The sequence below is a fragment of the Ctenopharyngodon idella genome, chromosome 19 (assembly GCF_019924925.1).
Source record: "Ctenopharyngodon idella isolate HZGC_01 chromosome 19, HZGC01, whole genome shotgun sequence".
Lineage (NCBI taxonomy): Eukaryota > Metazoa > Chordata > Actinopteri > Cypriniformes > Xenocyprididae > Ctenopharyngodon > Ctenopharyngodon idella.
The window spans coordinates 24,611,544-24,637,796 of record NC_067238.1 but is presented as its reverse complement, the minus strand read 5'-3'; the positions used below and the strand labels follow the sequence as shown (position 1 = coordinate 24,637,796).

The window sequence follows — 26,253 nt, the reverse complement described above, 5'->3', positions numbered from 1 at the left end:
ATGTATATTAAAATGCTAAAATATAAATATTTAATTTATTTTTATTATTTTAAACCCCTAAATTCAGTAATAAATGACTGTTGAGCTGTTTAATATGAAAATAATACAAAAATATTTATATGAAGAAGAAGAAGAAAAATTGTTTATTTATAGGAGTATATAATCATCTTCTAAAGATATCCTTCCCTGATGAATCTGAACACAGCTTGAGTCTATAAATGTGCACAGGGCGAACGGCTTACCCTTGTAGTGTGTGTTTGTTTCAAACGCCACAAGGCACTGAAACAGATACTATTTATAAGCTCAACATTGTTATATGATTTCGAAAATGAACACAATAAGCTTTTATCAGTATCAACGTGGTTTGACAATGTTTATTATTTTATCTCAAGTATGATAGAAACAAGAGAAGAAAAACAAGCAAAACAGTCAACAAGGAACATGAGACTCTTTGTTTTGGTTTAGTTCAGTCTCACTATGAAAGAATTTGGAAAGCTCTCGAGGCTAAATCAAAGACAGACTACAAAAATGTTTTGTTCAATAGGGTATCAATCCTTGAATTAATGATAACAGTCAGACGTCCCAGGAAAATAAGGGTTGAGCAGCAAAGCAGTTGTCCTGAGTTAGAGACATACACCTCATGCAGGGAAAGATAAAACAACTCTCACGGCCTGGAATGAAATAAGTCGTTGCTGTGCGTTTGTACGAGATCCAATGCGCTATACAAAGAGAATGTAAATGAACTTTGAATGTCATCAGCTCCAGCCTTTCATTTTCCACCCTACGACTCTCTCTTTTCTCCCACGAACGCACACACACAGGCCCAGCAGTGTGTAAAGGAAGCACTGGATGTCAGAGACCAAGGCAGGGCCATGCGTTTTATCTTCAGAGATACATCAAAAGATGCACACTAGCTAAAAGTAACAGCACCTCGCTGATTGATAATGCTTCAAGTTCTGTACTATACATGTCTCTAGAGGTCACACACACACGCATATAAAAGCAGAGAGCACATCAAGGTCTATATGGTAATGTTTGGTTTCTTCACTGATGCTCTTTCGGCTTTCAATAACCAAAGTTTGTGATGTTTGATATGCTAACGAGCTGTGTGATGAGACAGAGAATGCTAGCATTACACACACAAACAAGATCACAGATTGCCTCTGAGCATGTCTAGATCTCTAAGAAGGTGTTTGTGGTATGGAATGCATGCAACATACCTTATTGTTTGTGACTGATATTAGAGGGGAAACCCTGAAATATATATATAAAAAAAAAAAAAAAAACAATTCTCCACAGGATAGGAGAAACGTAAGACATTACATAATAATTTTATATGAGTAGGTAAATCCAACCAATTTGATTAAAAAATTAATCCATCTGTGCTATTACACAATAGTGAGTTAAACATGTTTAACCCTCTGGTGCTCTTTGGTCAAAAAAAAAATTTAGATTTTAATTTGTAGATTTTAACTTCATGCTTTTATGCGCTTTAAGACTCATCTTCATTCCTTTCACGCAGTTTCTGCTGGTTTAAAAGGCATAGAAGGGGACAATTAAAGGAAATGTATAACACTATGAAACTGCTGGCACTTCATGAATGGCTCATGGGTCCAGATGGCAAAAGTCCTTCAGTCCATGTCCACATCCAGATCCAGCTCGGTGCTCAGATTGAGGTAGAAGAATGCATAGACTCCTAGCAGGAAGACCAGAACAGCCACAATGACCAGTATGATGTCCTGCAATCAGAAAAAAAGAAAAACGGTTTAATCTTTCTGATTCAGACGTTGCTAAATAAGAGTTAATAACTGTCAATAACAATTAACGTAGAGCACTAGCATCAAATTAATTCATAAATGGGGCTTTCGCACCGGATAGTTATAGAAACTCAGTTATAGGAACTAGCGATCAGGGCAGTCCACCAAGAAATAAATGTCCCCCTAGGGCCATTATCCTGGTTGCATTCGCACCACCAGTAGGAACTCTTAAGCGAGGCATTCAACAACCTCAACAACTCAGTAGCGTAAAGGTTGAGAAGTGCCTGGACTTTGGCGTTGATCCATCTTATCACTGTTTCCATGTTTGTGGAGTTAGTTTGTGTAGTAAGCATATGTAAACTGTATGTTTACACAGCTTTTTAAAAATGACTGGTGCCGGTGTTTCGTGTGGCATGCGTTCTGCAGATCAACATACACTTATGTCACTGGTAGTAGGGCCGCACAATTAATCGCAATTAAATCGCACGAGATTTGGCAAAGGCTGTGATTATTTCATGCATAGCTTGTCAGAGCTGTACGGCTCTGTGATCAGTATAGTAAATGCTTCTCCATCTGAAAGCCAGAGGGCGCTCTCGCGCAGAAACTGCAAATATACCCTGCCGCTGAAGTAGATAACACATGTCATTCCAGGAAATCACTATGGGCATCATACTATCGCTGTAGCTGAATAAACAGAAGATTGAAACACTTTGATTGATTAAACATGACTAATAAACACACGACTGCCTTATTCTGTGCGATTAAGTGCGATTTCAACGTTATTTTTCTAATCGTCCGATTAATCGTGCAGTCCTAACTGGTAGTTCCTATTGTGCTGGGTAGGAGCTAATTTAGTCGCCCCAAAAAAGGCGTTCTTAACTAAAATCGTTTCTGCAGTGCGAACACACCAAAAAGCGAGTACTTCCACCAACAGATATAGGAACTATGAAAACGTTCCTCCGGTGTGAAAGCCCCTAAAATGTTAAACACTGTGATGGTGTATTTAAACAGATTGTTTTAAACCGTGACTTCAGTGTGGAAACATGATTAAAATGGCTCCAATGCGTGCTGAAATGTGTTGGTTCATTCTTACAAATACAGATCTGAAACAAAAAGCTAGAAAATTCTGTCAATGGCGGGGAATTCTGCTTTAAAATACCTAAAAATCGCAATGCCATTTTTTAGCAGTTTAATAAAGAATGAATTGTTCTCCTTTTCATTACATGATCATAGACTCAAGATCATAACCAAACACAGATATGTAATTCACACCACAAATGTTCTTTCAGCAAAAGTATCACTATATTTGGATCTCTTTATCTTCACTCTCGCTGTGACACAAATAGGGTTTGGCAGACAGGCTCAGAGAAAGTTAATCTCCCAGAAATGTCTTTGTTCTAATTAAGAGTTGTTGGGAGCTTAATGCCCAAGCTAAATTGATGATGGCTGAAGGAGTGGTATTCAAGCATGAATTAGATTTAAAGCAGTCATTTATTACCTTTTGTGTTAAATTACAATCCTCATCAACCTGTTTCATTAGAAGCACTCAAGTATTTAACTAAGCAATTGTTCTTTATCTTGATAACTCGTTATCAAACTTTCTAATCAAAACTTGTGTGCTTGTGAGACTTATTTTTGCCTCAGCGTACTAGAAGTTGATGTTTTTCTAGACATGAATTACAATTAGAGAAAATTGCAATATAAAAAGTTCTGCTCATAAGTTTATACACCCCCTGTAGAATTTGCAAGAAGTTTATTTTTTCAAGTGCCTCTATTATGCTTTTTTGAATATTGTTAACATTTTGAATATTGAATATTACTTTCATTTAGTACTTTCATTCTCAACACATGGTATTACGAACAAAGGGGATGTAAACTTTTGAACAGGACCATTTGTTTAATTTCATTTATTTTGCTTTGTGTAATATACTTAAATATATATTATGCAGAGTTTTCAAGGAATAAATAAATAAATAATGTATCTTTTTTAAAAGATGCTGAAGATCTAACAGATTCTGTAAGTAAACCTATGAGAAAAGGAGCACAACATGATTAAACGGGAGTGATAGGATGCACAATCTGTGGTTTTTAAACAAGACCTTAATTCGTTAATAAGCTAAAGGAATGTGATGAATGCAAATAATTTTGCCTATGGCCTGCTGTTGTTGTTTGATCAGTAATCCATGGCATCATGTAACCTCTTGTAGTCATCTTAAAGTATGTTCTTCAAAGACAGGAGCACAGAGAAAAAGAAAGAAAGCTGTACAGAAAGACAGAGAAAGTGAAATAATATCACACACATCCATCTATTCCCCCTCCTGTGTTCATTCACACATGCACACACATACACACATCAAACACAGAGCAGCAAGCAAATCCACCCCGAGCAGGCAGAGATAAGCCACCCAGCAAACAGGAGGCTAATAATAATTCTAGCAGATAAATTGTAAGGGGCTATTAAAAGCCTCCACGACAGCCATGACTATCTGTGTACAAGCTGCGGCAGCAGTCATCAGTGTGTATGTCCTCATTAGCACTCGCTGCCCGCTGCATTTATCTTGTTCCAGCCAGACTCCAAACAGCTTAAGCTTCTCTTAATTGGAAAACTTTTAAATTTCATGCACTTCAGTTTCATACATTACCAGAGGCTCACGCTGATTCACGTTCTTTATTTAACCGCTTTGTGTCGGAGCCTAAGTGTCATCGCATCCAAAGGGAATTGTTTTGCGTTTGTCTCTTGTGTGGCAAATGTTTCCATATTTTGAAATACTGGCTTAAGTAACAACAGAGGGATAAAGTAGTTAAAATGTGTCCTGTTTACAAGAAGGTCAATGACTAATAAGACTGTCCAAGAGTATGAAAATAAGAAATTTTTACATATTTTGCATACACGTTAATTAAGTGTACACACTTTATCCTTATCACATATTTTTGTATGATCTTGCCTTTATTTATTAATATTTTACACACACACGTATTATATATGTATATATATTATATATATATATATATATATATATATATATATATATATAAAAAACAAGGCCACATATTAAAGGGGCTCTATGTAAGAATGACAGCTAGTGGTTGAAATGAGTACTGCAGTTCAAATTCAAAATATTGTTCGCCCCGCCCCCTCCTCCTCAGGATCGACACTCTCGCGGGTTGCCAGTTTGAAGACACGCAACAGGAGCGACATTGGAAGGTGAGGTGACTTACATACTGTAAGATAGTTGATTGTAATTAGTTGATTTATTGATTTATGATGAGTTGATATCGCGTTTTAATATGCTCCCGTTCATAGAGATTTTAGATGGATGCTGAGGCTTTTTAGGTCGGGTAGAATCTGTGATCTCTGACCCAGTTTGTTCGCTGGCTTCCATGGCTGCAATTCGCTGCATGTGTTTTCCGCCAACTGGCAACCCGGGGCTGGAGAAATACTATTGAGTAAATTAGCAACGTGCGGTCTTGCACAGACAGAAACAAAAACAGAAATTCCGACACTGAACGCAAATTTCAAAGTAAAATAACTGGCTGTAGCAATGGTTTTCAGAGAAACGAGTATGTGAACTGAGCATGTTTAATAAATATCTGCAAACATATTATGGTATTTTTATGCTTTAGGACAGTCAAAAACTTACATAGAGCCCCTTTAAGGCCTGGGTAGATCAAGTAGGGCTCGCTGCAGCCTGCGGTGGATATCCAACTCTGCCCACATCCAAGTGTGACATCAGAAGTCACGCTTATGCCCAATATGTCACCTTGTGACTCCCCATAGATATATACTGTATATCTATGGTGACTCCCTCATCCCTGTGTTGCCCCGGAAACCCGATTTGTTGTATGTTTGTTTCCGATTGAAAGTATTTTTAGGCATAAGGGTAGGTTTTGAGTGTGTTTCAGACGTAAGGGTAGGTTTTGAGTCTGTTTCAGGCATAAGGGTAGGTTTTAGGTGGGTTTCAGTGCAGTCTGTCATAAAAAGATGAATATAAGAAGTAAATGATAAAGAATTAGGTGTGAGGATTAAGTCTTCTCGATGCTCAAAGTTAATGATGAAGCGCGATTTTTCCCCCAAACCACTTCACCAGAAATCCCGCCCTGCAGGTAATTTCATTGGTTACAGTGAAGGGTAGGTTTAGGGATCAGTGTTTAGTGTAGGCAATCAGTACTGTGATTGACATGACTAATAAAATCTCAAGAATCGGCTGCAGGGTGGCATTGGCCTAGCTTCTGATGTCACACTTGGATGTGGGCCGGGTTGGATGTCCACCGCAGGCGTTTCTCGGATAGATTAGATGGTAAGCAAACAATCAGTTCTCGTAATCAACGTGTTTGATGCAGGAGAAATGGGCAGGAATAAAGATCTGAGAGACTTTGACAAGAGCCAAATTGTTATGGCAAGGCAACTGGGTCACTCTGACCCACTTCGATCTCTGAAATTATAAGGTTTGTGGGTTGCTCCCTGTCAGCAGTGGCGAGAATTTACCAACAGTGTGTAGCAACACAACACACAGTGCATCACACTCTGCTGCGAATGGGGCTGTATAGCTGCGTAAATCTGACACGTGTTGCAGACCAGCTACACCCCTTCAATGGTATTCCCTGGTGTAAGTGGCCTCTTTCAGTAGGATAATGTTCAGGAATGATTTGAGGAACATGATGAAGAGTTCACGGTGTTGCTCTTGCCTTCAAACTCCCCCGATCTCAATCCAATTGAGCATCTGTGGGATGTGCTGGACCAACAAGTTCGATCCACCTCGCAACCTACAGGACTTCAAAGATCTGCTGCTAATGTCTTGGTGCCAGATACCACAGGACACCTTCAGGGGTCTTGTAGAGTCCATGGTTATGGCAGGTTTGCTCTGTTTTGTCAGCACACGGAGGACCGACAGCATATTAGGCAGGTGGTCATAATGTTTTGGCTCATCTGTGTCTTTATTACAATTACAAAACAATTTTATATATTTTTAGTTTGTTTAGTTAACAATAACAACCCTGTTGCATTTCTACTTTATTTTTAAATAACTTATCATTGACCCAAAAATCCTTTCTTGAAAAGGCAAGTAAAAAGCCATGAATACAGATGTGGTCTCATACTCTTTTATGAGAAAAAGACATACAGTAAGTTCAGAGGAGGCTGTGTGAAAATGAAATTGTCAGATGAGGATATGTGAGTGAAGAGAGGGGACCTTGTTGTCTTGAGGAAGCTAATAATTCAGCGGCCTACGCTTCAGTCTCCCACATTCTGATGAAAAACGCTGGAATATTCCCAATAGCATCATGTGGCTCTCAGCAGCAGCTGTGGCATGCCGGGAGTGAGTTCCCATTCATCTGGCAACAGGCCACTGTCTCTTACACACACACACACACACACATCTCCTCATGTGTCCTTGCATGAATTCTCACGGTCTTCTAGTTTCAGAATTCTGTGGTATTTTCTCATATAGCCCTGTGTTCGTAACATTGGACCTTACGGCCAGGTGCGATACAGCATACCGGCATCAGCGTCCAACAGAAACAGCTGAAGTGGGATTTTCACCCCGGTGTTAAGTGGTTGTGTAGTTATCTCAGCCCAACCCAGGTGTGCTGTAATACCTCACCCTCTTCCGACCGCTGGCTGGTGGGCTGCGGTGTGTTTGTGAGAGAGGAAGGGTGTGTGTGTGAGGCATGAAAAAGAGAGTTTCACTCATACGAGTGTTGACAGACTGTATAAAACACAGAGGTGTGAATGGGACTCATAAACACAGTTTGCAAACAGATCTGTGGCCACATGCACACATATAATGTAGAATACTCTTTTATAAAACAGCACAGGGACTTGTTTCCTTGCGATACACAAAGATATGCTGATAACTATTACATCAAGTTTAGAGATGCACAATATTATTAGTGCCATTTCAATTCAATTGGCTGATAATAGAGATTTATTTAACAGTTGATATTGTAAACCATTGAATCTTAAAATAAATATAAATTTTTTGGTAACACTTTATAGTAAGGTCTCATTTGTTAACATTCGTTAATGTATAAACTAACATGAGCTAACAGTGAGCAATATATTTCTTACAACATTCATTAATCTTTGTTAATGTTAGTTAATACGAATAGAGTTGTTCATTGTTTGTTCATGTGAGTTCACAGAACATTAACTAATGTTAACAAATACAACTTGATTTAAAAAAATATATTAATAAATGTTGAAATGAACATCACCTAAATGCTGTAGAAGTATTGTTCATTGTTAGTTCATGTTAACTAATTTAGTTAATTAATGTTAACAAATTGTATTATAATGTACATTCTAAATTTTATTTTCAGCATTTAAAAAGATTTGTTTTAACTTTTTAGCATTACATTTTTTTATTGGTTTAGTGTTTTATTTGTTCATTTATTTAGACAAAATAGTACAGAATTTCAATATCTGCAATTTATCGCTTATCAGTAAAAATACAAAAATAATACTGGCTTAACGGTATTGACCAGAATTGTAATATCTATGTACCCCTAATTTAAAGGGTTAGTTCACCCAAAAATGAAAATTCTGTCATTTATTACTCACCCTCATGTCGTTCTACACCCGTAAGATCTTTGTTCATCTTCAGAACACAAATTAAGATATTTTTAATAAAATCCGATGGCTCAGTGAGGCTTCTATTGCCAGCAAGATAATTAACACTTTCACATGCCCAGAAAGGTACTAAAAAACATATTTAGAACAGTTCATGTGAGTATAGTGGTTCAACCTTAATATTATAAAGTGACGATACTTTTTGTGCACCAAAAAAAAAAAAAAAAAAAATGACTTCTCACCAATATCTAGTGATGGGCAATATCAAAACACTGCTTCATGAAGCTTCAAAGCTTTACAAATCTTTTGTTTCGAATCAGTGGTTCGGATCACGTATCAAACTGCCAAAGTCACGTGAACTATTGAAATTTCAAAACACTTATGACGTAACGAAGCCTCGTTTACTGAAATCACGTCACTTTGGTGCTCCGAACCACTGATTCGAAACAAAAGATTCATAAAGCTTTGAAGCTTCATGAAGCAGTGTTCTGAAATCAGACATCACTAGATATTGTTTAAAAGTCATTATTTTGTTTTTTTGGTGCACACAAAGTATTCTGGTCTCTTCATAACATTAAGGTTGAACCACTGTAGTCACATGAACTGTTTTAAATATGTTTTTAGTACTTTTCTGGGCATCTGAAAGTGTTAATTATCTTGCTGGCAATAGAAGCCTCAATGAGCCATCGGATTTTATCAAAAATATCTTAATTTGTGTTCCGAAGATGAACGAAGGTCTTATGGGTGTAGAACGACATGAGGGTGAGTAATAAATGACAGAATTTTCATTTTTGGGTGAACTAACCCTTTAATTTAGAATTTAGATTCTAAGAATTGTTCTATTATACTTAATTTAGGGAGCTGGTGTTGGAGTCTTGTGCCATAATACAAAACATCATACTTCTATGGAAACCTTTTTATTTTTAGCATTATTTTTTATTATTTTTATTGATTTAGTACTTCATTTTTAATGTATCTCAACAAAATAGTATAGAATTTCAATGTCAGCATTTAGTCACTTATCAGCCATGACAATATCTGTGCATCCCAAATTTTATTTAGATTGACTATCTTTTTAACTCCAGTTCACAAGGACACTGAATTTCGATTGCTTTTACAATTTAACGGGAACAAGTGAATTTGAATTCTAGATTATTCTAAGTATTGTTCCACTAAAATTATACTTAATTCGTAGGCCTGGTGTTGGTGTCTTGTGCCAGAAGGCATCACTTTACCAACATGTCCATGGTACTACTATGGCACTTTTGGATATTTCAGAACCTTAGATAAAAATCACTGACTTATTTATGCATGCGATGGAATGTAGTGAAGAGTGAAACAGTTAAAGTTGGCCAGCGGGCTCACAATATTCAGCTCCAGGGCTAGTGAGTTGGCACTGATTATTTCAGGCCAGGTGCCCCACACAACTGAGGCCGCCAGCACCTCTACTCCGTGCCAGGTGATGCCATCCGCTCAGCCAGACACCAGGGAGCCAAGCAGTGCCCACAGCAGGTGGTCGAGCGCCCGCTGCCTCCCCAAGCTGGCAGGCAACATCCCAGCAAACCAACTGGCCACCACGTGGAGAACAGCAGATTGCGAGTGCTGCCAACACAGACCCCAAGACAGCCCGAACCTCAGCCTCAACCTGCTCTCCAGAGCCTCATACAGCATTCACAAATGGGACCGCCGCTAAAGAACGATGGAAGATGAAAAGGAAGAATGTGTGTGAGTTTCGGCGGGTTGAGTGAGGGATGGTCATAGATGGAAAGCCACCTGCCAAGCATGCACAGCCAGAGAAAATGGCCTGTGGAAAAACAAGTGGTAAAAGTATGAGTCAACTCCTCAGAAAAAAACAAAGCCAAGGAGACATACCACAGAGAAGCACACACCAGAACAAAACTCAAGTGTGGAGCTCAGGGGTCCATTAGTCACATTATGAACCAGAACAAACAAATCGGCATCCACGTTCCTCAGAAACGTGCCAAGTCAATGACCAAATCTGTATGTAATAAACTACATTTCTGACAGAATGAGGGGACTTTGCTTTCAGCAGTAAACAAATATTTTAACCACTGAGCTCATAGGCTTCACACATACCTGTGGAAAGACATTTAGTATGTCCCAAATGTCCCATATGAACATTTAGAGTCATTACGGACAAGAAGGATTTAAAAAAAAACATGCATATGGAATTCATCATTTCCTCAGATTTAAGCCTCAGTAATTGGATAAAAGACTAATGAGACTTGTAATGAGGTCTTGGCTTTTTTACAATAACAATTGAGTTGCTAAGACCAGTTAATCTTCAGCCTTCATATTTGATTTCTTCACACCAAACTAAACCCAATACAAGCAAATGCCACGTTTTAAGTTGTTTTCAGCTATGCGCAGCCATGCCCCAGTGTTTCTACATTGTCCAGTCCGCTGTGAAAAAATTGCAGCTTATGAATTATGAATTAGTTTCAGATCATTGTTGTCAGTGAGAGGTCTTAGCATGGATTCTAGCTGTTTTGGCTACAGTGCCCAATACGGAGCTCTGGATTTTGAGAGAACTGATAAAACATATTGCAACACAAATTCTCATGCCAAAAACCAACCAAAAATAAGCTCCCTGCCAAACTTAACAGGGATGAAGAGAGAATCTGCACAGAAAATTCTAAAGCAGTTGATTTGATGGATTCTTTTAACAATAAAATCTACATAACAATTAATACAGGCATTAATCAGTTTTAAATACATTTTTACATAAAAAAACTCAGCATTGCTATGTGGTTGCTAGTGTTCTTAAAGGGATAGTTCACCCAAAAATGAAAATTCTGTAATCATTTTCTCACTCTCATGTCGTTCCAAACCTAGATGACTTTATTTATTCTGTGAAACTCAAGATATTTTGAAGAATGTTAGTAACCAAACAGTCTTAGTGTTCATTCAAACACTTTTCATTTTTCAAAATATCTTCTTTTAAAGCTGCTTTGAAACGATATGTATCGTGAAAAGCGCTATACAAATAAATGTGAATTTTATGTTCCAAATCAATGGAAATACAAGTTTGGAACGACATGAGGGTGCGTAAATGATAACAGAATTTTCATTTTTGGGAGTAATGTCTCTTTAATGGCCCAAGCTAGGTCTCTTTGAGGTTCTGGTCTTTAGTTTCACCTTCAAGGTAAGCCTATGAGATTTATTTTAACCTTTTTTATGAAATCGTAAGTCTGATCACTTAGAAAAGTAACAGTCAGGTAATATTTGAGATATATATCGCAAACGTCCAGTACAGTTTATGAGCAGTATGAGCAACAGTATCAGTTACGTATGCTTAACCAAACCAGTGCCACTAATAAATGGAAATCACACAAAGATGGTGAATAAAAAGGCTTTTTCCTCAAACTCTCGATTATTATTCTGGAGTGACAGCTGAGGGAGAAAGAAAAATAGAGAGAAAGCAATGGAGATGGCAAGGGAGAAAGAGAGCTAGTCCTCTGAGAGTCAAACCGCTCTTCTCTGCCTCATCAATATGGAGACTGCTTGAGTTGCTCTCAGGTTGGAGAGGTGTGATGAATAATGTGTGTATGTGTGTGTGTGGTTTGGCAGATGAGGGAGAAAGGGATCAGTTGGGTAGAGGGGGAGGTAATGAGAATGAAAGACAGCCATCTCACCCTGATTCCCGGAGCACTCCTCTTCGCCTCCGCCTTCAGCCGAGTGGCTCGCAGCGCCGGCTTGGTTTTCTTGTAATCCTGTTTTCCTGAGAGAGAAAATGAGGCGCAGGGGTCATTTCTACCATGTGACAATTGGAGTTACATTTGCATTTTGAGTTTGGCTGAAAGCTTTTTTCATTTAACAGCTAAATAATGTTTTAATAAAACAAATATAATGCATTTGCAGTCGTCTTCATCAATGTTCTATTATGAATCATTAAACTAATGGATTTTTCTAAAACATTCTTAGTTGGCCTTAATGTATTTGCCTGTTTTAACCCTTATTAACATGACTTAATATGAGGCTGTTAACCTTCTGTACCACCTTATATAAGACAAATTGGTATTTAATTTATGCATGGCTGCTTTAGACTTGATTTATCTTAAATATACAAAGATGAACTATGGCAAACTCTTTTTTTTACTCCACATTAATTGTTGACTTATTACTGGATCAGACATGGTAAGAGTTTTTGCACTAAATTGGATTAAAAATGGCCCAAAATGTTCTTATTTTTTTTCCTGACGATAATGGTTTCTTCATGACATGCAATATAAAGAGGTCATGTGACAAGAATGATGTGTTTACTGTGGTATCAATGACGTGAGACTCTATTTTTCATTCTATCAATTATTAATTTCTTCAAAAAATACAATAAAAATGATTTTCATACATACAATGATCTGGATTCATCTCTTACATTATGAGCATTTTTAAAATTTTTAGAAATAAAAAGTAAAAAAGAAAATGTCACTGCTATCTGAAATGATTAATTTAAAGGATGAAATGAAGACCTGAAATTCAGTTTGGCATAATAGTTTATTTATTTCTTAGAATTATTAATTCATAAAAAGAATAATTAATTTTAACAAATCTGATTCACTTATTAATATTTGGGAGAAAAAGTCTGCCAAAATCAAGATTATATGGTGTGACCAACATGCAGAAACTATTAATATTTATGATATTGATAATATTACTATTAATTAATCATTCATGATATTTGTAAAAATATCTTTATATTCATTTTTTTTTTTTTTTTTACCAAAAATGAATATAAAGATTAAGATGTGTACACTACACTTCCATGTACATGTTATAAGGAAAATATGTTACTACTATTAAACTTATTATTACTTATTATTACTTTGCACTGGTTACATGACATTTTTGCTAAATTACATTCAAACGTTTCTTAAAAAAAAAAAAAAAAAAAAGTATGAAACCAGCATGAACTCCTGTGCTTTAAAAGATGATTCCTTTTCTTTATCGTGGGCACTCTTATTTGTCATTTACCCGTTAACAAATACTGTTTCACATTCTATTTTTAAAAAGTAGCATGTAGTATATAGAGCATAATATGCAGTAAGCAGCACTAGTACTCATTCTGTTAACACAGACAGAAAATCATGAGCGCACTAGTTCACCTCAGTGGCAGTTATCATCAGGCAATCTCACTGCAACGAACCCGCCAGGCAAAGCGGCCACCTGGAGTGTATGTGTGCAAGGTGTGCGAGGAGCGTCGTGTCTCTAATTAGAAACAAACAGACGAAGGAAAAGAAGCAAAAAAGTGGGAAGGCAACAGCTTGGTGGGCAAAGGAGGGGGCCGTCCTGCGGGCTGTGGCAGACCTGGGTCAGACTCAAGGTCTCTGTGAGAGCTGTTGACACACAGGGGCCGTTTCAAGTGCAACTCCTGCCTCATTAAGACTTATTTACATGGAGTGGGGGAAAGAGAGAGTGTCCTTATCCATCTTCAGCAGCAGACTGCAGGGCTGGATACTCTCAGATGCCTAAGCTAGACACTGACCCCTCCCCAGAGACATTCGCAGGTCTCTCCTGCCTTATGGTGCACCTTCTGTGTGCGACACGGGCCTGGAAGAGGCCATTATCAGAGGTAAACATCCTGCTATTTTGTTCCTGTGCTGAATGATGGGAGATGGAGCTTGGTTCACAGACTGAGCTGTTAAATAATGAACACTGTTTTTGTTTGCAGAGACTTCTGGAATAGTTCTCAGTTCGGTCTCCGTGGGACGGGACTGCAGGGCATTAATGCCAATCATCCATGCAAAAGTCCTGCATTAAAAAACATTACTGACCGATCCTATCTTAGCAACGATTACTGTTTGCCAAATTATCAGGCAAGCTTTCTTTTGTAATATACATCTATGAAAGATCTTATGTTTGGATAATTTTAAATGAAATTTAACAGGTAGTATCCCAAAATAGATCATTAAAATTAAATACTCACAGAGGTACAGACAGTATTTTCTCTTTTCCCAATCATTAAATAAATCTTGAAAAGTGCAGCCTGTGTCAGCCTTTATTGTCAGAAGAACAAGATTCTATCTTACTATTATATGTTTTATTATTGCAGTCTGATCATTTTTTTTATACTTGCAGTTCTTGCATTTATTATATCAAAAGAAGCTCCAAAGTAAATTAATGTTAATAAAAGAGATCTACCAATATTGGCTTTAAATGATCAATATGGTAAAGTTATTTAGTTTAATTTAAAAAAAAAAAAAATTATTATTGACATAAATGAATCTTCATTAGACTACAATAATTAAAATCTCATCTTCATCTTTGTTTAGATTAGTCTAATTGTTAATATATACATTTCTCACTTAAGAATAAATATGAGAATACAATTATTAAGTAATTATCAGTAAAGTATGTTAGTTTAGTACATATAAAAGTATATTAAAGAGGTTACTTTACCTGTGAATGCGGTTGTTCGGTATTTTTACTTTAGAAATCCACTAAATGCCACCATTTAATGGTGGACCCAATATTAAAAAAATGATAACCGATTAACAAAATTAGTAAAATATATATTTATATATATATATATATATATATATTTATATATATATTTATTATATTATATATATATATATATATATATATATATACATATACTAGTTTTGCATTTGGCTAAGGTCAGTGTCACTACTGGTAGCATGAGGCGATACCTGGACCCTACAGAGTTTGCACAGGCAGTCCAACTCCTCCAGGATGCCAGTAGGTTTGCTGTGTCCCCCAGCACAGTCTCAAGCACATGGAGGAGATTCCAGGAGACAGGCAGTTTCTCTAGGAGAGCTGGACAGGGCCGTAGAAGGTTCTTAACCCATCAGCAGGACTGGTATCTGTTCCTTTGTATAAGGAGGAACAGGATGTGCACTGCCAGAGCTCTACAAAATGCCAGAACTCTACAAAACCTCCAGCAGGCCACTGGTGTGAATATCTCTGACCAAACAATCAGAAACTGACTTCATGAGGGTGGCCTGAGGGCCCGATGTCCTCTAGTGGGCCCTGTGCTCACTGCCCGGCACTGTGGAGCTCGATTGGCATTTGCCATTGAACACCACAATTGGCAGGTCCGCCAATGGCGCCCTGTGCTTTTCACAGATGAGAGCAGGTTTACCCTGAGCACATGACAGACGTAAAGGGGTCTGGAGAAGTCGTGGAGAACGTTATGCTGCCTGTAACATCGTTCAGCATGACCGGTTTGGTGGTGGGTCAGTGATGGTCTGGGGAGGCATATCCATGGAGGGACGCACAGACCTCTACAGGCTAGACAATGGCACCCTGACTGCCATTAGGCATCAGGATGAAATGCTTGGACCCATTGTCAGACCCTACGCTGGTGCAGCTCAGGAAGTGTCACGCTTATCCGTTTTCAAATAAATAAAAAAAAAAAATCATTTTCCATTTCAACCTGCTTCAGCATGTACTGAAAAAAAGGAATTATGTCAGCTTCAAAACACTCCTACAACATAATATGACTGTCTTTCTGTCTCTCTCAGAGTCTGCAGTATTTTACGCTCGCACCTGCGGAGATTTTACACGGTGTGGAAAGCAAAACTCGTTTTGTTCCAAGCCAACTGGGACAGATTAGGTGTGTGTCTTATTTTTCTTGAAACTTCCTGTTGTGGTGTAAATACCCACAACAAACAGCCTCAGCCATCTGTTCCAAATGAATAGTTAATTGTAATCATATCAGAGTTTGAAATAAATTGTTTATATAGCGAGACTTTGTGGCCCTGCCAGTACGCTGAATCACGCGCCATCGAGTTCAATGAGGCGTTTCTCTCTGCGTGAGGACTCGCTGATTATGACGACTCACTGGCCTTCTTGGCTTTGCCGTCTCACCGCTGTTGAGCTCAAATTGGCCTGCGATACAGAGGCGGGCTTTGAGCGCAACTTCGCTCATTAATCACCATTCAACTGCATCGCCACAGAGAGAAACCTCCCCCTACTTGTTTTCCAAAAGCAGAGTGCAGGCTCTCTAATATAATGTACCACTGTTTCCTGTGGACTTGAGTGGTATGACCCCTCCATACACACTGTGCTGTCAGATGTTGACAGGGAAGTGACAAGAATCAACCCACGGGGCCAAGGGTGCCTTTTAAAACTGTTGCAGCTGATTTCATTTCAAAAGCCATGACTCCTCATCCACAAACAGAATCCCCTTCCAACAGCCCGGTGCTTTTCTAACGTGATACAGCTAATTCACAAATTGCATTTCATTATGGGAGGAAACAAGCTGTTTGGAGAGTGGAGAAAAGCTTTCTGCAATTATTCCTGTTATAAGATTGCAAGAAAGTTCTGATAAACCCACTGCCCAATTTTGTCAACAAACAAACAGCTTGATAAAGAAATGGTAAGGGTCAAACAAATCTGGATTTTTTGGTGGTGGTGGGGGGGTTACAACAAAACTATGCATCTTTATGAACTTCTTCACATTTGACATTATTCATATAATACATGAATACACAGATGAGCCAAACATTTATGACCACCTGCCTAATATGCTGTTGCTGCCAAAACAGCGCCGACCTGCCAAGGCATGGACTCTACAAGAGCCCTGAAGGTGTCCATGTGGTATCTAGTGCTAAGACTTTAGCAGCAGAAGTCCTGTAGGTTGCGAGGTGGAGCCGCCGTGGATCGAACTTGTTGGTCCAGCACATCGCACAGATGCTCAATTGGTTTGAGATCTGGGGAATTTGGAGGCCAGAGCAACACCTAGACTCTTCATAATGTTCCTCAAACCATTCCTGAACAATGTGTGCAGTGTGGCAGGGCACATTATCCTGCAGAAACAGGCCACTTCCACTGGCGAACACCATTGTCATGAAGGGGTGTACATGGTCTGCAACAATGTTTAGGTGGCACGTGTCAAATTTATGTCCACATGAACGGCCAGACCTATCTTGGTGCAATCACCTCCTCAGGTAAATGCCACACATGTACAAATCCGCCCATGTGACGTAAAAGAAAATGACGAAGACCAGGCGGGATAGCCTTCATTGCCCTCATGCATCAATGAGCCTTGGGTGCCCAACACCCTGTTGCCGGTTTGTGGTTTGCCCCTCCTCAGACCACAGTTGGTAAATTCTCACCACTCCTGACCGGGAGCAACACACAAGCTTTGCCGTTTCAGAGATACTTTGACCCAGTGCCATAACAATTTGGTCGCTCAAGTCGCTCAGATCTTTGTTCCTGCCAATTTCTCCTGCATCAAACACACTGATTATGAGAACTGATTGTTTGCTTACCATTGAATCTACCAAGAACTTAATATGTGGCCTTGTTAGGAGACCAAGGATATTCGCTTCACCTGTGACTGGTCATAATGTTTTGGCTCTTCAGTCAGTGTATATTTCTGTGTTAATTAAAAATTCGGCATTTAATTAATTGGCGCAAAATATGTGTAATTATGAGCAGATTTATATAGAAATTTGTTGTGCTCATGTTTCATAAAGGCCTATTATTTCACAAAATATCACACTGCCAAAGATTTAACTAAATATTCAATTTTACAGGCAACCAAATGCAAAAGTTTAAGAATCTCTCATTGAAAAACCTATATTGATTAACTACTAATCTGAATATCGGAGAGACATGTCCCCTTCAATGTCTATATAATAATAATACAAAAATACCTAATATAAATAATAAGAAGAAGAAAAATGTGTAAAAATTAATGAATTAAAAATGACAAAAACGGTACCAGTGCATCAAAAAAAACAAAAGACAAATGCTGCATATTTTCATGCCAAACACTTTGGATTCAGTGTGAACAGGTCATCAGTGCCTAAATTTGAACCCAGCACTTACAGATTGCACATGTACTGGGAGAGCACAGAGGTCGAACATAAAGAACTTTGTCTTTGCAAGTAAAACAAATCATTTCACACAAAACAGAGATGCACTTTACCACAGTTTTTGTCTGTTCACAGAGGGAGCGAGTGTAACCTTTGCACACAGGATGTGGTAAGTGTTAAACAACAGCACCGTGACATGATCGTGATGGTTTTGAAATACAGAAAACTGAGAAGATCTGAGAAGAACATGCAAGATCCATTCAGCCCTCATATCACATCACATCAGAGATATTAAGACCATATACAGATCAGCTGAGTGCACAGTCACACAAAAACGATCACAAACAGAGAGTTAATAGGCAGGGATGTGTCTGAGTGTTTGGTCATGCGAGTAATTTTTGGACAAAGGCAGAGAGGATTGTGTGAATGATCTTGACTCAAAGGGGATGACCACACAGACCTGAGGAACCCTTTTGGTGGTTGACAGCTCTCTGGAGTCCATTATGCAGCTTAATAACAGTATTTAAAGTCACTGTGTCTACAGCAGCCCTACAAGGTACTTGACATCACAAAAGCTTTCTTCCTTTAAAAAAAAGAAAGAAAGAAAGCAAGACCTGTCAGGATAGAAATTACCTTCCCATTACAATCTCAAATTACGATGTGTATTCTTCCTTTGTGCTGCTTTGTGCTATTTTGGGCTTTTTTTTTTTTTTTTGTTAAACAGCGATTCTCTGAAATAGGCTGATATAGAGTTCTTTTCAAAGCAAACTGAGGGAAATAGAGGGAGGACTGGGGGGGGGGGGGGGGGGGGAGACTCAATTGTCCACAACCTGCTGTTACGACTTTGAATTGATGAGATGCAAAAGAAAGAAAACAAAATGGGATATGTCTGAGATTCGCAGGCTCCAGCAGGAGTTCAGCTTGTTATGTTGCTAGCACAGTCATGCAGTACAGGCACAATAAGGCAAGGTGACAGAGCAACGCAAGCTTAATAGTCCTACTAAAGGGTGCGATATGGACTCACATAAAATCATGCGTATGAGACAGGTTCTTTCAGCGGGGAGATGATATCGCCGTGCACTGGGTTGCAAATTACATCAGTGATGTGCCAAAGAAAAAAGATATTTCAGTGCTATTACAAAACTAAGTCTCCATATCTCAACCGTACAATGAAAATGAAGAACTTCCAGATGTACAGCGGAGGATACAACTGGACTAAAAGCTACTCTGAGTAAAAGTCCAAAAGGTGAGGTCACATTTACTGTTGTTCAGCAAAATTTTAAGGGGCGAATTCCAGTAATTTTAATAGGAATCCACACGATCTGGAATTTAATGTGAGGGCGAAAGATTTTGCCACATAGAATTCACAATGGCTTCAAATTGGCTGCATTGAAAATGAAATCAAACATAAAGATTTTAAAATGTTATTTATTCCTGTGATCTTCAGTGTCACATCCTGATCCTTCAGAAATCATTCTAATATGCTGATTTGGTGCTCAAGAAATATTTTTTATTATTATCAATGTTGAAAATGGTTGTGCTGCTTAATATTTTTGTAGAAACCATGATATATATATATATTTTTAGGATACTTTGATGAATAGAAAGTTCACAAGAACATCATTTATTTGAAATAAAAAATCTTTTGCAACATTAGAAATGTCTGTCATTTATATAAATTACTGTCACTATTGATCAAGTTCATGTGTCCTTGCTAAATAGAAGTATTAATTTCTTTAAAAAAAAAAAAAAAAAAAAAATCGTACTGACCCCAAATTTTTTGAACAGTACTGTATTTCAACGAAAACACTTAGGATTTTTAATATTGTTTAAGCTGAAAAAAAAAAAAACTAAAGTAGGAAGATAGTATTTTGGGTAAAAAGAGGCTAAAAGACCAAATGTAGCAAAACGCACAACAAAAACCCACTCTGTGTTTAATAGCGCATGATTTTTAATCAGAATAAACTACCATTTCTTTTTACCCAAGGATGTTGCTCCATCAGTGAGTGTGTTTACATGCACAACCAATGTGTAAACTCACAGTGCCTTAAACTGTGTTATTTTAACAGCTAAATTGGATTTCCTATTGTGGAAATGTCATTTATACAGCTTTGATAGGTGTTTACAGCGCTGTTTCTCCTCATACAGCCCCTAGCATCCATACTGACATTGTCTAAGTTATGTAACAAACCCCATGCTCCTTTCCGCTATCACAGCTGGCATGCTAACCGGTACTTACCATGATTGATAAGTGCCAAAAATGAATGATTGTTTCCTCTTATAGCTAATGCTAAATTAAGAGACAGCATAAGTCAGAGCAAAAGGAGGTTCAAAGACTTATACTATAGTAGCTAAACATGAAGACTGTACAGTATAGGCTATGAAGTTGTTTATTTTGGGTTTTTCTTAGTCATACTGTTCTGTTCCCAGCTGATCATCAAGTTTGTTCATGCATAACATTCATAAGCAATATAATCACAGTGGCTGAAATGAAGGAGAAAAAGCAACATTTCAGACTCTCTTTAATAAAACACTGGATGAATATTTGATGAAGGTTACTAACATCCATATTAAAAAATAAAGCCTACTGAGGTTCTTACCGATCTGTTTACGATACTGATCGACCGGCAACTTGACAGAACTCGCATCCTTTTTCCCCATGCTTCATTCACCTGAGAGAGAAACAGAATGAAAAATACACCAAGTATGAGGAAAGAGTAAGTAAAAGCAGTGAACAGTGAGAGCTCTATGTCTGTTTGCTTACAGGAATCAAACATAAAATGCTCCTGCAGTCCTCAAGTAAAGAATTTAAAATTCCAAAGGACAGTACTTTTGCTTTACATGGATATGAATGAGCATTCTACTAAAGCTCATGAAATGGATAAACACTGCTCAACTATAAATCAGCAAGAACAGTTGTTCTCAAATGGTTTTGCTTCAAGACACAGAACTCTTAGAAAAAGAAAAAAAAGGTTTAATGAGGTTCAAATTTAAAGAACCCTTAATGCCAAAAAGGAGAAATGTCTTAAATGATTGCATAATACTTTTATGTTTAACAGGTTATTTCCAATTTTTTTCTAGTGCTAAAGTATGTTTACGATCTATTTAAGCTCGAAAAATTTAAATCACAATAAAAAATGATTTTAAAAAAACTTTATTAAAACTAAATCCATAAAATAATCCCATGATGGGAACCCCTAAAAGGTTCTATAAATGAAGGGCCTGACAAAACCCTTTAATGTCCTATATTGAACCTTTTCTTCTATTAAGGGCTTTTCATTATGAATCAGCGTGTCGAATCAGCGGTTCGGAGCGCCAAAGTCACGTGATTTCAGCAGTTTGGCGGTTTGACACGTGATCCGAATCATGATTCGATACGCTGATTCATAACGCTCCGAAGCTTCCTGAAGCAGTGTTTTGAAATCGGCCATCACTATAATAAGTCGTTATTTTGTTTTTTTTTGGAAGAGAAGAGACCGTTTCATTCTCACCTTTATAGTCCGAAATGTCCATTCAGTATAAACTCGATAGTACAGTCAGCAATGCGAGATTGCGAGCTATGTAAACAGGTCGCGCGCTGCCTTTATCCAATCAATGACACTGACACCGCAAATATGCAAATAAAAACATTAACCCGGGGTTTAGGAATGTACAGTGTGAAATGTCTGCTTATGAATACCCAGGATTAATTGTTAGCCTCAAGTAAATTATGAGCAGTGTGAAGCAAGATAACCGAGGATTCCGTTTACCCAGGGTTTAGAATGACCTAGGGTTAACTATTTCAAGTGTGAAAAGCCCTTTAGTGTGAGATTTTACATGTAACAGCAATGTAACTCAATACTATAAAAATTGTTAATTGTACAGAATAAATGTCCTTGATGTTTATAAATATTTCCATGAACTGCCTAATAAACTATTCACCATTTTTAAAATGGCATATGCTGACTAAGAAAACTGACTATTTTGTAAAGGATTTTGTAATTTGTTTTCTCACGGATTTGAGGATGAGAACATGCCACTAAAACTTTGACATTCAGCAGTTTTTCCACCTGCTGTTCTCCTTTTTTTCAGGTTGTGACCCACCAGTTGTGAACCACAGCCTGCAATACACTTTCAGAGTTCAGCATCACATCCTAAATTGCTGCAAAAGTCATGGGTGATTGTGTAAGACGGAAAGCATCTTGAAGCTAGAAAGAGGAATTTGATGTGAGGCACATCCCCAGAGGTGACAAGGGACTTCAAGGAATTCAATCATGCGAAGGTCAATCCGAGACATAGTCTATTTAAAAGTCTTTCCATGCCTGCAAGCCACCCTTACACTAGTGTTGAATTGCTCTACACTGAATTCCTCAAAAATGTATGTTGAATTAAACAATCATGGGTAGAAAATGATTTGCATTACATATAGACAAAGATTCATATATGATTCAAACTTGGGAGTCAATGACCTAAAAGAGTGTGATAAAGGGGGAAAAGGTTTTTTTTTTTTTTTGTATTAATGTTGGTTTCATGATTTCCTGTTTTATGCTAGTTTTTATGCATGCTGGTCAGACCATATGAATTTTGTTACTATATTAAATAAAACCTTCATAAATCAAAAAAACATCTCATCATAGAAAAGGTACATTTAAACTACTGTATGTATGAATTTAATTTATGTATTTTTGAATAAATTAAAAGATCTAGATAAAAAAAGATGAGCGTCATGTGATTGGTCCATTTACCTATGATAAACAACAATTAAAAAAAGACCAAAAACATTATGTAGTATCTGAATGTGTCTGATCATTCAATGCAGAGTTAATGTGGGTTTAACACTGCGAAGATTGTCCATTTATATTAAAGGAGCATACACTCCATCTCATTTTACACTACTCTGACTTTCCCGATAGAGATCTCAGATTGATTTCCATAGCAACTGAATTGAAAAAGCACGTTATCTTGTGATCTATGTTAAATGGTTAGTTTGGAAGGCAAGGAATTTTGAAATTGGTAATGGGTTCAGTGCATTAAAGCATTAGCTATACTTACAGCTTCACAAGCTGTTTTTATTGTGAGGTGGTCAGGGAACGCTTTATCAAAATTCTACACTCCTCACAATACTATTTGCAATCAATACCACTTCTTCTGTTAAAGACTGGGAAAAAGGGTGCATGAGCCAAAGGGCAAGTCTTTGTTTCTGATGATGTTTAAACCTCTCTGACCTATTCTCTCCCAGAGAAATCGAGCCGTAGACCTTCGACCTGATCCATTTTGGCTCGTATAAGCCGGAGATCTCCTGAGGAAAGGTGTGCAGGCTCTGTGCTAAGAGACCAGACTGATTAGCATGGAAAACAGAGAAGCGCTGGAGGAAGTGCAGAGGTGCATGAAAGCAGAGAATTATGAGGCTGTTTTCATCCTCTCTTGAGGCATGACTGTGTGAGCTGAAACCTGTAAAATGAGTTCAAGGGTCGACTCAGCATCCTACGTTTGATGTCTTTAATCTTTACTTTAAGTTGATGTAATTACAAGGGCTCCACATGCAACAACAAAGTGGGAGAAAAAGGAATGGATTACTTTTCCAAAGATGCCAGAGGAAGAGGACCATTACTGTGTTTACACAACATGGTTTGAGTCAAGCCCAGGGGCATGACCTACAATCCTACAATGACCAAACACTTCCTTTGTAATGAGTGTGACCACTAAAGGAAGCTGACAAGGGCTGTTAAGTGGCAAACATACCAATCTTCTAGAAACTTCTAATTTCTGCCTACATAGCCATAGGCTTTGTAAAACAGTGAAGATTAAGTACAGCGACCAGGAAGTTGTAGGGTCACACTGTGTGCAATTTGAACAATTCAGACTTTGATGCAAACCTCACTAGACAGAAATGCTCGACTGAGTCTAGCCAACAGACTCACAACACTAATAATTACATAAAGGATATGTTTACAGAATATTTTGAAAAAATAATGACATAAAGCTTGCATACTCTAATATGTGTAAAAAAATCTCCAAAGATAGCCTCCAAATTGCAGACATGAAGTTGGGCGAGCTGTGGTCAATCCACAAATAGAGTGATAGCCAAGGGCTATGTGTACCAGTGCTTTGAAGACTTAAATTGAGACCAGTATCCTTTTTCAGAAGCTAAACTACAAAGGTTTTGGTTTGAAAGAGATTTAAGATTAAAATAAGCACTTCAGGCTTTTCTTTAAAAAAAATAAATAAATAAATTAAAGACAGCATTAGGCATTTTAGTAACTAAGTGTTCAATACAAACGGTTACCATTAGTGCAGCCAGGAACTGAATTATAACCTGAACTGAATTCGTTTTATATAAAAATTAAAATATAACAGAATATAGAATTACAGAGAATGGGAGTTAATTTCAGTGATGCAAATCTCAATATAGGCACAAATGAAATGCAGTCAATCAGTATAAGCACAAAACATCCATTAAGAGAGAGTCATATAGAGGACTCCCGATCCATCTGAATGCCACGTAATGCAATTGCATCAGATCTACAGTGTTTCCAGTTGTCATCCTGGCTGCGTATTATGCAGTTCCTGAACTCTGACCTGAAGCTAAGACAGTCTGCGGAATTATCCAATCACAACACAGAAACCGAGTGGTTCGACCAATCACAGACCGAGAGGGGGCGGGCGCTAAAGCAAACACGAACGTTTGGATTCTTTAGGGAACTGTAAAGCGCGACAGATAGCTAAAAAAATATGATTATTGGTTTTCCTGGCAAGTAACAGATATCTAAACGCGAGGCACATTTCTTAGCTGTGTAAAACGAGAGCATTACACAGACTTACCAATTAAAAGACGGGAAGAATCCTCTCTGTAGTTCCTGGTTGAGCTTTGTGTATTTCAAATGGATACGTGATTCAGCCAATCACCAGTAACTCCCTTCAAATAAACGCCGACACGTCATTAAGTGGGCGGACCCACAAACCGAATCTTCAAACCCAAGCTGTCAAACTGGAGGAAGAGCTGGAGGAAGTGCAGAGGTGCATAAAAGCAGAGAATTATTATTTTAACAAATGTAAGCTTTATTTAGCCTAAAGATGCTTTTCAAAGGCTTATGTGAGATAAAAATGCATAAACTGCAACCCCTTTGTGCTGGGGAACACCATATTCTCTCCATTTTTGTAAAATAGCCTTAATTTTTTCTGTTTCAAAAGACTGTTGAGTTGTATGATGTACATAGCCTACAAATAAAATTGAACAGGGTTCACACAAATTACTTTTTTTATTTAAATTAGGCTACCTCAATGGGAAGCATTATCTTAAACACAGAGTTCAATTATTAATTATTGATTTTTAATCTGAACAAATTTCTCTCTTTTTTTCCTGTTTAGCAATAGAAGCAGAAAGCATTTATTATTATTACTTATACTACTACTACTACAGTCATGTTTGGGTGTATGGCTGTGTCATTCTGTGCTAAAGTTAAAGGGTTAGTTCACCCAAAAATGAAAATAATGTCATTTATTACTCACCTTCATGCCGTTCCACACCCGTAAGACCTTCGTTAATCTTCGGAACACAAATTGAGATATTTTTGATTAAATCCGATGGCTCTGTGAGGCCTACATAGGGAGCAATGACATTTCCTCTCTCAGGATCCATAAAGGTACTAAAAACATATTTAAATCAGTTCATGTGAATACAGTGGTTCAATATTAATATTATAAAGCAACGAGAATATTTTTGGTGCGCCAAAAAAACAAAATAATGACTTGTTTAGTGATGGCCGATTTCAAAACACTGCTTCAGGAAGCTTCGGAGTATAATGAATCAGCGTATCGAATCATGATTCGGATCGCGTGTCAAACCGCCAAACTGCTGAAATCACGTGACTTTGGCGCTCCGAACCGCTGATTCGATACACTGATTCATTGTGCTCCGAAGCTTCCTGAAGCAGTGTTTTGAAATCGGCCATCACTATATAAGTCGTTATTTTGTTTTTTTTGGCGCACCAAAAATATTCTCGTCGCTTTATAATATTAATATTGAACCACTGTACTCACATGAACTGATTTAAATATGTTTTTAGTACATTAATGGATCTTGAGAGAGGAAATGTCATTGCTGGCTATGGAGGCCTCACTGTGCCATCGGATTTCAACAAAA

General features: G+C 37.8%; 1 protein-coding gene across 1 annotated transcript; it reads right to left on the bottom strand.

The window, feature by feature from the left end:
* Window positions 1–343: 343 nt before the first annotated feature.
* On the bottom strand, window positions 344–25,082 carry triqk (triple QxxK/R motif containing). The gene is made up of 4 exons (XM_051873327.1): window positions 24,933–25,082; window positions 20,732–20,803; window positions 11,982–12,067; window positions 344–1,739 (listed from the first exon to the last, which is right to left on the bottom strand). The coding sequence occupies exons 2-4, from the start codon at window positions 20,790–20,792 to the stop codon at window positions 1,632–1,634; spliced, it is 255 nt and encodes an 84-aa protein (XP_051729287.1). The 5' UTR covers window positions 20,793–20,803; window positions 24,933–25,082; the 3' UTR covers window positions 344–1,631.
* Window positions 25,083–26,253: the final 1,171 nt, after the last annotated feature.

What these genes read in the sequence shown, in the direction of transcription:
- triqk (XM_051873327.1), bottom strand. Translation starts at nt 20,792, where the DNA reads ATGGGGAAAAAGGATGCGAGTTCTGTCAAGTTGCCGGTCGATCAGTAT. An exon ending in TCAGTATCGTAAACAGATCG is followed by an intron (nt 12,068 to 20,731) that starts GTAAGAACCTCA and finishes TTTCTCTCTCAG; the next exon opens with GAAAACAGGATTACAAGAAA. An exon ending in GGAGTGCTCCGGGAATCAGG is followed by an intron (nt 1,740 to 11,981) that starts GTGAGATGGCTG and finishes TTCTGATTGCAG; the next exon opens with GACATCATACTGGTCATTGT.